General features: G+C 36.6%; 1 protein-coding gene across 8 annotated transcripts in view; it reads left to right on the top strand.

Annotated features, from left to right (window-relative positions):
* The window catches only part of SH3PXD2A (SH3 and PX domains 2A), a 285,932-nt gene extending 277,352 nt beyond the window's left edge, over positions 1 to 8,580 (top strand). For all 8 annotated transcript variants that reach the window (XM_058187650.1, XM_058187649.1, XM_058187646.1 and 5 more), the window contains 4 exons: positions 824 to 1,158; positions 5,236 to 5,285; positions 6,289 to 6,408; positions 6,544 to 8,580. In XM_058187650.1, the coding sequence (XP_058043633.1) occupies positions 824 to 1,158; positions 5,236 to 5,285; positions 6,289 to 6,408; positions 6,544 to 8,442 (2,404 nt within the window). In that variant the 3' untranslated portion in view covers positions 8,443 to 8,580. The remainder of the gene's footprint in view (positions 1 to 823; positions 1,159 to 5,235; positions 5,286 to 6,288; positions 6,409 to 6,543) is intronic.
* The last annotated feature ends 3,851 nt before the right edge of the window (positions 8,581 to 12,431 follow it).

The following is a 12,431-nucleotide window of genomic DNA, read 5'->3' on the forward strand; positions in this document are numbered from 1 at the left end:
CCAAATCTTTGGTAATATATTAATATTGTACTGCTATCATTTTATATGGTTATATTTTTAATGGTTTAGAATGTAGAGTTCCTGAATCAAAGACTAAGGCAATATCTTGCTTGGTTATACAATGCCTATAAAAATGTTCCTGCCTGTATACAGAGTTTCTTCTTTGTAAAGATAAGATGAAAATGACCTCTTAGCAGCTTCCTTAAAGTTTTGGAGGAGAAGCATGATAGAGACGTGACAAATATCATTTATAGAAATGTTCCTAGTCATCAAACTGGAACAATATAAGAAAATAATTAGAGGAAACCAGGTTAGATTATTTAATAGTTTTGCTATTTTTAAGTATTTTAATCATCTTTTCAAACATATTTATACAGGTAGTTCTCAATGTATGACCATAATTGAGCCCAAAATTTCTGTTGCTAATGAAGACGTTTCTTAAGTAAGTTTTGCCCTGTTTTATGGCTTTTCTTGCCACAGTTGTTAAGTTCGTAGCACGGTTGTTAAGTGAATCTACTTCCCATTTGACTTTCATGGTCAGAAGGTTGCAAAAGGTGATCACATGACCCTGGAAAATTGCAACTGTGATAAATATGAGTCAGTTGCCAAGAATCGGAATTTTGCAGCAAGTGACCATGCTGCAATGGTTGTAAATGTGAAAAACAGTCATAAGTCAATTTTTTCAGTGGCATTGTAACATTAAACTATCACTTAACAAACTGTTGTAAGTTGAAGACTATCTGTAATGCTAACTCAGTTTCTGCACCACATTATGTATTTATGGTGTAAGCAGTTAAACTTCAATCATTTTTTGTATTTCCAGATATTTAGACAAAGAAGGCTGGGCCCCAGCATCATATTTGAAGAAAGCAAAAGATGAGCTTCCCATTCGGAAAAAGAATCTCACAGGACCAGTGGAAATTATAGGAAACATCATGGAGATCAGCAACTTGCTGAACAAGAAATCTTCCAGTGACAAGGAAACTCAGTCAGAAATTGAAACGACAGAATCGCATGTTGCCAAGAAAGAAATAAGCTTGCCCATCTTATGCAATGACTCCAATGGCAATTTCATGATGACCCAAGACAAGCAGATTTCAAAGCAGGTGCAGGGATCACCTGCCATAGCACGGATTGCTCCACAAAGAGCTCAGATAAGTAAGACCACAATGATCTTATAACTTTCCTACTCGCAAAGCTTATCGCTTAGAAACACAGATAAAATGGAACTGTAAATTGAGAATGCAGCGGTTTGGAAGAGTTAGAGGGCTTATGGCTTAAACATTTTACTGCCTCTTGAATGCATCTGTCCATTCTGATACTTCTCAGCTGTTAATTTTTCCAAATTTAATTTAGTTCTTTTCATTTCATCTCTTCACGAGTTTAAAATCTTAAAAACACTTATACAAAAATGAATTAGTTTGGGCAGTACTGCTCCTTTGCATGCAATTTTTTTGTAACATGTAAGATTACATATACTTTACATGGGAATCTGCATCCCAAGTTTATATGAAGTTGAGATATGCATATTGTTCTGCATATAAATGTGCAATTACTCAGCCCCGTTTAATTCTGTGATAAATTAATGTAAGGTTGTAGCTCTAATCCTACAACTCTTCAATAATATTCTCTTCTATCATTCCTTGGAACCTGCTGTAGCTACAGTCCAAATTTCAGAATTCTTATTCAGATAGACAGTAATAAGCTACACACTGTGACTGGCACTAGTGTGTGATACGAGCTATTGATTACTTTCCTAAACTGTTTCCTGTGCTGCTACGTGAATTAAACGGCCATTAGTTGTTCATTGTCACCCATTCTATGCCTTTTTTTATTTCTAGGACTGTGTACATTTGAATTTGAGAGTAGTTTTAAGATAGCTTTAAGATTAAGATATAGCATGATTCTGCTCACTCTCTCCTACACACATACACCCATGCACGCACAAACACACACACACACACAAATATTAGTTATTTCAAGCTAAAGTGATATATTGCTAAGAAACTGCCTTCACTGTGGACTGTAGGTTGCCATCCTACACCCTACCTCAGCATTAATCCTACATCTAAACCTCCAAGATCTATAATAGACTGCAGGGTTTGGGTATATAAGAGTAATTACTGTTTTTTCGAAAGGCCCATGATGCCCCCTTCTGATCAGCTGGTATACTGCTTCTTCATATCCAGTTTCCTAGCTTGTTTCCATGCAAGGTATATATAGGCACAAAGCACATAGATTTGCCATATAATCAATCTATTAATCTAATTCTTGAATAAATGGACACAATGGGCATAATAGGTAGCACATTCCATATAAAACTTACCTAGAAAAGTAATCTTTAAGTCTATAGTGAAAAAAGCTGCAACTTTTTCATCTGTCAGGACTATTGATTTTTGCATATCTTTCCACAGTGGGGAATAATCTGCATATATGTAGGTGCATAAGTATGAGCATGCACGCACGTGCGCGCACACACACACACACACACACACACACACACACACACACACACACTCTGAGGTCAGCAACAATCCATATGATTTTATCTCCACCCAACCCTAATCCCCCCAAAAAACCACAGTATTGGAAACAAGGACTGTCAATATTTTTTTCATTTTTAGCTTATTTATTATTATGGTATTTTATATTTATATTTGCTGTTTTTACATTTTTTTTATATATTGTTGTGCGCTGGCCAGAATTGCCTTGGGTAACATAGGTGGCTATATAAATTTCATTAGTAAGTAAATAATTGAAATTATAGCCATTTTAATCTAGTTTATGGTTTTCAATTGCTTGTCCAGGGAAAAGTAGTGTACCAGCATTTTAATTTATTAAAACCTATTAGCAGATTTTGGCAATCAATCATAATATATTTCTGGACTTGTGTCCTTCTGATGTGTTAGCTGTAGGCACTGCATTTGAGTCTTTCTGCTTCTGGTTTTTTTTTAATTCAAAAAGTTTTACAGAAAATTTTTTCCCCCTTTCCCCCCACCTCCCTCCCCTCCCTTCACAACCCTCCCCCGACTTCCCGGAACGAGCACAAGGTATAGTTAAAAATAAAACAAACATATCCAAAAAAAAATTTCGTCCCAACTTAATTATACCCCTACAATCATCAATTCCTAACTTCCCCCGAAAACAATCAAAAATAATACATCATAATCATTCAAAAACAGTCTGATAACTCTTTGAATATAGTCAATCCATTTTTTCCATTCCACCAAATATGAAAATATGTAGCATCATCACAATTGCATCTCCAACATTTTGCTTGCATATCTGGGTACATACATGATAATTTCTTAGGATCTAAGTGCCATCTATAAAACATTTTATAAAAATTTTCCCTCAGATTCTGTGCCTGCGTGAATTTAACATTTCTAACCCAAATTTTTCCCCAAGTTTCCAATAATATTGGCTCCTGAAAATTTTGTGCCCACTTTATCATACAGTCCTTTACCAAGTCCCTTTCAGAATCTATTTCATTCTGCTTCTGTTTTGATAACCATATTCTGGAAAATGATATTTGGAGACTAGTGACCCATTATTTTACAGCATTTGGTTAAATAATGTTAAATTTTCACCTGACACATTATTCTACAACTGCATAGAGCTCCTAAGATCACGCATAACTATAAAATATGGTGTAATCACTATATTAATAAGCATTCTTCTTTTTATGTGTATGGAATGAAACTACTAAATCAAACTTCAGTCCAGATAAATATGAGGCATTATTTCTTTGATTTTGGATATAGTGTTTTGCCTTTTTGGAACAGACTGTACATTTTTCCACAGATCTGAATCTTGAGGTACAGATAATCCTCAACTTATGATCATTCGTTTAATGATGGTTCAGAGTTATGTGTCAGCGTAAAGCCATCTTGTGCTGCCTCATAGTTGCCATTATGACTGTCTCAGGAAAAGTGGGTTGGGACCCATTCTCAAAGTTAAAACTGTCACACTGATGGTTGCAGTGTCTTGAAGTCATGTAATTATGACTGAGCAATTAGGGAAACCAGATTCACTTCACAATTGTGTTAAGCCATGCAATTTTACCACAGCAATGGTTAAAAATGATCATAAAATTAACCTGGTTACATGATAACTCTTTTAACTGCATTGCTTAGCAACTGCAATTTTTGTTTCAATTGTGGTCATAAACTGAAGACTACCTGCATTTTTCTACATTTTTTATCCATCTTTGTCCTCCCTAATAGCATATGGAAAGGTTTTTTGCCTGTCTGGTAATGTATCTGTATCTTCATCTTAAAGAACCTGATCATGGTTATTCTTCTTTGATAATAAGCCTCTTAAATTAAAGTAATATGTTGCATACAGATTTATTTTTTGAAAATTGCCTTTGTACAAATATAGGACTAAGATTGATAACTTAAAATGGTCAAGTCATATTTGCTTTATAAATTTGAAATAATAATACTGGCATGTTGATTCAAGCATTGCCTGTTTACACAATTGCGGAGGCTGCGGCCTACGTGGAGGAACACAAAGCCCTCCTGGAATTAGATGACCCAGGAGTTGAAGAAGGGGAGGTTATAGACCATGGGGAGGAGGCGGCTGCCGCTGTTGCGGCCCTGGAGTTGGGTCAGGCTGAACCCAGAGTTCTGAGATCCAAAACTAGGAAGTGACAATGATATTTGGTATTGTGTTGGTTTTCCTTATTCTCCTTTGTATGATATTCTGATTATTCTTGACCCTTCTTTATTGCGTATGTAAGATTGATAAACTTAGCTACTTCGTATCACCTGCTTGCCATATGGCTGTTGTATGTGTTTAAAATTTTGAGTAAAATTCTTATCTTGTATAAGAAAAATGAAAATTTACCATACCTGATATGTATTTGTATAAACCTTTTTTGACCAATAAAAACTTTTTGGATAAAAAAAAAAAAAAAAAAAAAAGCATTGCCTGTTTACTACTTGAACATCTAAAAATATTAGAATTGTTGAAAAAGCCCATTTTCCAGGTCTGCAAGTCCAAGTAAAACAGTACAAGAAATATATTATTATGGTCTGTACTGAAACGTCCTGTAGAGCAGATGCTTTTCATCTGCTTAGGTTTTTTAAATACTATGGCTATTAGAATATTTTTGTGGGGGCGGGGGAAACTTCTGGACTTAGAGTTAATAAGCATCTTAATAAATCACTTTTTACCCTTTTGCTTACAATTTTACTGACAATAATTTAGAAATATTCCTTCTTTATGAAGGTTCGCCAAATCTGCGTATGAAACCTCCTCCAAGAAGAGAATCTAGTTTGGTGAGTAGTGATCTTGTTTTTATATTTAAGTCACTAAATATTTAGTATTACACAAACATGTTGCCTAATACTTAGAGCTTAAGTACAGGAAACCAGCCCTTGGTTTCTCCACTAAGCAATTAGGGAAACAAGTGGTACATTAATAGGTTTTTTTTATCATAAGGTATTATGAGCTGGGTGATTGAATTCATCTATGATGACAGTTAAGTAGATCCCTATAAAGTTTTATCGCTATGGTATTGCTAATGATTTTATATGAGGGGTACAAGAACATTAGAGTATTATTAGAGTATTAGTCAAACTTATTTTGAATCTTTCCACTAAAGTGCTAAAGTGAAGCTCCAGCTTCATATTCATAAATTTTGTGGTATGCAGATTCTACTGTGTGTTCTTTATTCAAAAATATGGCAATTTAGTATATATCAGAGTTAACAGAATTTAAGATAGCCTTTCCCAATACTGTGCTCTTCAGTGTTTTGTATACAACTACCAACATTTCCAATTCTGACCAGTAGAACTTTTAAATGGGTCTAGGACACCCCAGCCAACTGGCCGCAGGACAACTTGCCATGAGACAATTCAATGCAGAGTAACTCAAGAGAGGGACAAGTCAATTGCAATGTGCCTTGTCTTGCTTTAGGTTTGAACCTTCTCCGGTTAGAGGTTCCAAAGCTCAGGTGAGCTGCAATTCTACTTATCCTTTGAGTTATCCCGCATTGAATTGTCCTGTGGCAAGTTGTCCCACAGTAAATTGGCCGCAGAGAGACAGCCAGGGTGAGTCAGCTGAGGTGAGTTGGCCACAATGAGTTGTCCAATTCTGGTTTTGGTTGGATGTGCCACTACTGATGTCACATTGATTTTCTTGCTTAGGGAGTTTCAGCAACCACAATTTATATTCATTTGTCTCTTGCAAGTATATTTCTAATAATTTGATTTTAGATGTCATCTTCCCTTGTTCTCTGACATGTTTAATTAATCTCTGTGTCACTGTTTATTGTCACAGGGCTTTCAACTACCTAAACCTCCTGAGCCACCCTCAGTGGAAGTTGAATATTATACTATTGCAGAGTTCCAGTCTTGTATTGCTGATGGAATAAGCTTTCATGGAGGACAAAAAGCAGAGGTAAGACTAAAATAGGAAATGAGTCAATGATGGATAGTTGTCATACAATGAGCAAAAATCAAAGAGAAGCTTGGATTAAAACATGTATTAATGGTTTTGCATCCATACTTAATTTATGATTTAATCCTTCTCTAGGTTATTGACAAGAATTCTGGGGGCTGGTGGTATGTCCAGATTGGAGAAAAAGAAGGCTGGGCTCCAGCATCATATATTGATAAAAGGAAGAAACCCAATTTAAATAAGCGAACAAGTACTCTGACCAGGCCCAAAGTTCCTCCCCCTGCTCCTCCTAATAAAGTAAAGGATTCTGAAGAAGTAACAGCTGCTAGTACCACAGCTTCAGGAGATGGCCAAGATTCCCCACACAAGCAGAGATATGAGGAACCAGAGTATGATGTGCCTGCTTTTGGTCATGACTCAGAATCAGAACTGAGCCAAGGAGAAGATGGTAACTCAGACAAAAGCTCATTCCACCTTCCAAAACCATCCTCTGGATCATCTCTCCAAAGAGCAAAATTCCGAGTTGGAGAGTCTTCTGATGATGTGCCTCATGAAGAGGAAACAATCTATGAAAATGAAGGCTTTAGACCTTACATAGAAGATGCACTGTCAAGCAAGGAATCTAGTGGAGATTCCGATTCTCGAAGTTCCTCACTATCTTTGATCCAAAGAAATTCTCCACATTCACTTTCTCCTAAATCCTCCTTTCTGAAGCCCAAAAATATTCAAACAAACTTTGGGAAGTCTCATTACAGTCATAACGAGGAGACAAAGCCAAGATCAGCCTCAGATGCTGGCCTAAGTAGTACACCCAAATCAAGCACAAAAAGGGATACTGGAGAGCTCATGTCTAGCAGAGCAAAACCAATGGTGAGGCCAAAACCATTTCTGAACAAAGCAGATTCTCAAAGTCAAGAAATGATGAACATCAGTACTTTACGTCATCATCTGAGACCAACTGGGCAACTCAGAGGTGGACTTAAAGGTTCAAGAAGTGAAGAGTCTGAAAGTCCACCTCAGGCAATTTCTGGAAACTCAGAAGAGTCTTTCAGAAGAAATTCTGCAGAATTTATTACGTCCCCTTCCCATACCTTATTTTATGCCAGTCAGCTAGCCAAAACAGAGAATGAAAGCAACCCCTCAAAATGTCTATATATAACTACTGATTCTTATCAAAAAGTTCAAGATTCTGAAATCAGTTTCCCTGCTGGAATAGAAGTGGAAGTATTGGAAAAGCAGTCAAGTGGATGGTGGTATTTGAAATATGGAGAAATAGAAGGGTGGGCTCCTTCTCATTATCTGATGCTTTTTGATAACCAGCAACAAGAAAACACTTCCAGTGGAGCAGATACCACATCCAACATATCACAGGCAAGAAACAGAAGAAATGAAAGCAAATCCAATAGCTTGGAGAAAATAGAGAAGAAGGTCCAGGCACTGAATACTATCAACCAGAACAAAAGAACAACACCCCCTATTCCTAATAAGCCACCTGGGGGCTTTTCCAAAACATCTGGGCCTGTCAAATTGCGAAATGGAGTTAGACAGCTAGCAGTGAGACCACAGTCAGTGTTTGTTTCTCCACCCCCCAAGGATAATAATCTGCCTTGTTCCCTGCGTAGGAATGAGTCTCTTTCTGCCACAGATCATTTGAGGGCTGTACGTCGTAATTCATCTTTCAGTGCTGCCCAATCCCAAATGAATGAGTCTAAAGTAAAACATGATGGTCGATTGGGCTCTGAAGGGTCAGATAATGCCTCTTACATACCAACTGACCGCAATGGAATTCCAGTGTCCACTGTCAGGCCAAAGCCCATTGAAAAATCCCAGTTCATTCATAATAACCTTAAAGATATTTATATCTCCATTGCAGATTATGAGGGAGATGAAGAAACTGCTGGGTTTCAAGAAGGTGTCTGCATGGAGGTATTGGAAAAAAACCCAAATGGCTGGTGGTACTGCCAGATCATGGACAACAGTGGGAAACCATTTAAAGGCTGGGTGCCCTCAAATTATTTGGAAAAAAAGAAATAGTATTGCAATGTATTTAAATTCATTAATTTATACTTCCCTATGGTGTACATTTGGAAAAAGGGAAAAGATACACAGATATATTTCCTTTACACTACTGTACATACACAGGACAGTTCAGTTTTGCTTGTGGCCCAGAAAGTCTGCCATCTTTTAGGATGTTTTGAAGAAATGGTCTCATTCTGCAAGTATCAAGTAAATACAGCTGGAATTAATGCTCTTTTATTTTCTTCCCCCTCCCCCCCAAAGATGTGCATCAGGATACATTACCCTATCTCCTGATTTTAATACTCAGAAACCAAATATGTGCCTTTCACATTCTAGTTTGGAATTATGGGTATACTTGGGAATTGATTGGGAATTTGATGCCAAACCTAAACGTGTTTTATATAAAAAAAAAAACCTCTGCTTGTTCATTTCTCTCATGTGATGTGGCCATAAATAGTATTTGGTTGATTCCCCCCTTCACCCAAGAGATGTGGGGAACAGAGCAAGTGGAGAAAATTTTCAAGAAACCATCACTCAACTATTGCATTCTGGTCTCTAGATTGAAGATCTGAGAAGGTTGTTTTTTCTTTTTCTTTTTTTCTGGTATTGGAATTTGAATCACTTATTGTTCTGTTTCTTCCAGTACTACCCACCCTGGTTTTTTCTCTTCTCGTATTCCTTACTTGTCAGCTGGGTCAGGAATGGGGAGGGGTATTTTTTAAAAGTTATTAGTGGACTTTGAAGTGTAATCCAATTTTATGTGGTTCCCTAATGTTTGTAAACACTCTAAAACTATGAGTTGCACACAATCTCTTCCGCACACTAGTTTCAACTTCAATGCTTTCCTTTTGTGACCTTCTGAATAATAAGTACCACAATTATTTTGAGAGTACTTGCCAGACAACTCAGTTATTCAAAGTTTTGGATATCAACTAAGTATTAATCAAGTTTCATCCAGATCCAAAGATGAGAAGAGGAAGGCCCATAGTGCAACCTGCTTCTCTTTTTGTTGGGTTATGGCCTGTACGGCTTGGCTTGGCTAGCTTTCTGAGGGAACACCTTTCTCAAACATCTGCTGCTTCTCCTATTCTTAGGCTCTTATCTTTTGGCTGTGGCAGAGTTGCACTGAGTTGCACATGCCCTGCTTTCCCCATGGCATTGGTGTTGCTGTGCTGCTCTTTATTCCAAGCCCTGCAGGACTCCCTGCTCTTGTAGTCCTGGAGGGAGGAGTGGAGAGAGGTGCATAGTTCCATCAGAGAAACCATGCAGATGCTGCTTTTCCTCTCACTGTGCTACTGTCAGAACCAATTGTACAGGTTCTATGTGTGACTCCTCACCATGTCCATTATGTGAAAGAGGACAGTTCAAACCAATAGAACTTTCCTCAACAGATCGTGGCAATTAGCATTACCATCACAAAGAGAAAAATAAAAATGGTGGAACTGAGTTGAGCTAACTATGTGTGCCGCACTGAAAAAAACAAACAAAATTTGCTTCCACACAATGGAACATTGTCTGGCTTCTTTTGTTATAAAGGGAAGGGTTTGGCATGTTTACAACATTTGTATCACCAATGTGTATGAACAGACAAGAACATGAAAATCACTGCATGTAAGGAAGCAGTTGCCCAATCCAGCACGCTGTATGTTTGTGGAAAATTATTTATTTTCTTCCTTGAGTACTTCACTGAGAAGAACGTGGGTCATCCAGAATTAGTTTCATATTGCAGTAAAAAGAAGAGTGTCAAAATAGGTGCTATGTGTACACATCTGAATGTTGACGGTTCATCAAGTTTCTCTTCGTTTCATGTCCAATCAATGCCGATTCTTACCTGGCAGAGAACCGTCTATATTTTTAAAGTCAGAATGGGAATGAGCAAAAGCCATGAATGTTACCAACTGCATTCTTCGTTTTAGTTTATATATGAGCAGGAAGGGAGAGATTTTTATTAGTAAACACCAGTCTTCTGTACAAGTCTTTTTTTAAGAACAACAGTACAAATTATTTTGTTCTTCTCACTTGGATATTAGCTTTGTACTGATAGCTATTGTCAAAGGGTGATTGAACAGAGCACCATTAGACTGGAAATGTTACAAAGCAGGAATTCTGTACTCATGTATCCTCTTTTGCCTTTTTATTTATGATTTCAGATGTTTTTTTTTAAAAAATGAGATTTTGTGGGAAAGCATAAAGATTAAAACCACTGGGGTTTGTGCAAAGGCTTTGGGTACAAAGTGTATTTGTATTTTGATGCATTTTCATTTACTAGCCTTGCAGTGAACTTCGTAATTGGTAAACAACAGCAACAACACCAGAAGGCCTTTATTTAAACAATATGGAAATCAGACAACGAATTTATCGCCACTTTGAAGCCCAATATTTTATATGGAAAATGAAGAAAGAGAGTTGGGGTTTTTAGAGAGAAAATGTTAAATAATCTGGTTATCTCCAGGCACAGTCTTACATTCTACCACTAGAAGGTGAAAGAATCGGAAGATTTTTAATAAAGTCCAACTCATTTTTTTTTCTGAACAATTAAAAATTTTGAGATGTTTTAGTTTTCTGAAAATTACATAAGTATCACTTGATTCTTGCCTCTTTTGTTTTTTTGTTGTGTGTTACAAATATTACATTATAAAAATAACTTGAGGGATTGATTTCCACGCCTTGTGTGATTGATGCCTTTCAGCTGATCTATTACAGCGCATCATCACTGCTACTCTCCATGTTTCTACAGTGAAATAGCATGGAAGAAGAGGCTTGGTGATGAAGAGGAAACCCAGCAGGCCTCTGTAACATCAATAATAATAAATGCATTAGGAGAAGACAGGTTTCTACACCACAGTGCATTTGAAAATGGTGTGGTTTTGCCCAAAGCTCCTTTCCATGAGGCTTTACATCTCAAGCGTTTCCCCATATTTAAGTTTTGTTAAAAAGTGAGCAGCAACTTAAGAGACTGCCAGAGCTGCTTGAATTTAAAATAGTATTTTCTTCTGCTGGACAGTATTAAGTAGAGCAAAATCATCAAGTTATCTGCTAGATTGCAGTACTAATATTAGTGATTTAGCAACACATATTAATGTTTATGATTTTTTTTAAAAAACAATAATGATGACGAAGTGGTTCATTATTTTTGAATTAATGCACTTTAACCATTTTAAACCAAAATGCAGGAAAATCAAGTGCATTATTTAAAGATGCAGTATAAATTGTAATTTTAAGAACATCTATTTATTAAAATAATTTATGATTATTTAAAAGTTGTACTATACAGTTTTGTTCCAAAGATGACATCATCTCTTGGGAAAGCTAAAAGTGCAGCTACCCAAAATCCTGCACTGAGCCATCAAGACTCTTCAAATACAGGAGATTTAGGTAGCCAGGGTCAACTTTTTGCCCAAGGAGGGATCAGTATTTCTTGCTTTACAGAACAAATTGGTTTGTAGTATTCTTGATCATCTCAGCACTGAGGAATTACGCATACAGAATTGAACCAAAAAGGATCAAGAGATTTTGAAAATATCTTTTACAGATTTCCTTAAAGGATTAACCATTTCCAGCCACATTTGGGACTCTTTCTCTTTAGTGCTACTCAGCCTTCAGCTAGTCCTGTTGCTGCATCTGCAGTTTTTTGGGGCAAGAAAGTCACTGAGTTCATTTTGAGTCTAGAATGTTTCTGCAAATTCTTAAGAAAAAAAGTCTTACCATAAATATGATTTCAGTAAAAAGAATAGCTTTCCATATTATTGTTCTCTTTCATAGCTGCATTTTTATGCAACAATAACATTGAATTGGCACATGTAAGGATTGGTTTCTTAAAGTGCCTCTTTATAATTAGAGCAGTTATCAGCCAATAAATCAATTTGCATTTTATGCATTATAAAAGTGAGCCTTGATTTGTCCTATAAAACTGCCCCAATAATATAAAAAATTACATAAATATAGTTGGATAGGCACTTTTCTGGGCTAAACTAGTTTATCATTTTTTAATTGTAAATCTTTAT

This window comes from Ahaetulla prasina, chromosome 6, assembly GCF_028640845.1.
Source record: "Ahaetulla prasina isolate Xishuangbanna chromosome 6, ASM2864084v1, whole genome shotgun sequence".
NCBI classification, from domain to species: domain Eukaryota; kingdom Metazoa; phylum Chordata; class Lepidosauria; order Squamata; family Colubridae; genus Ahaetulla; species Ahaetulla prasina.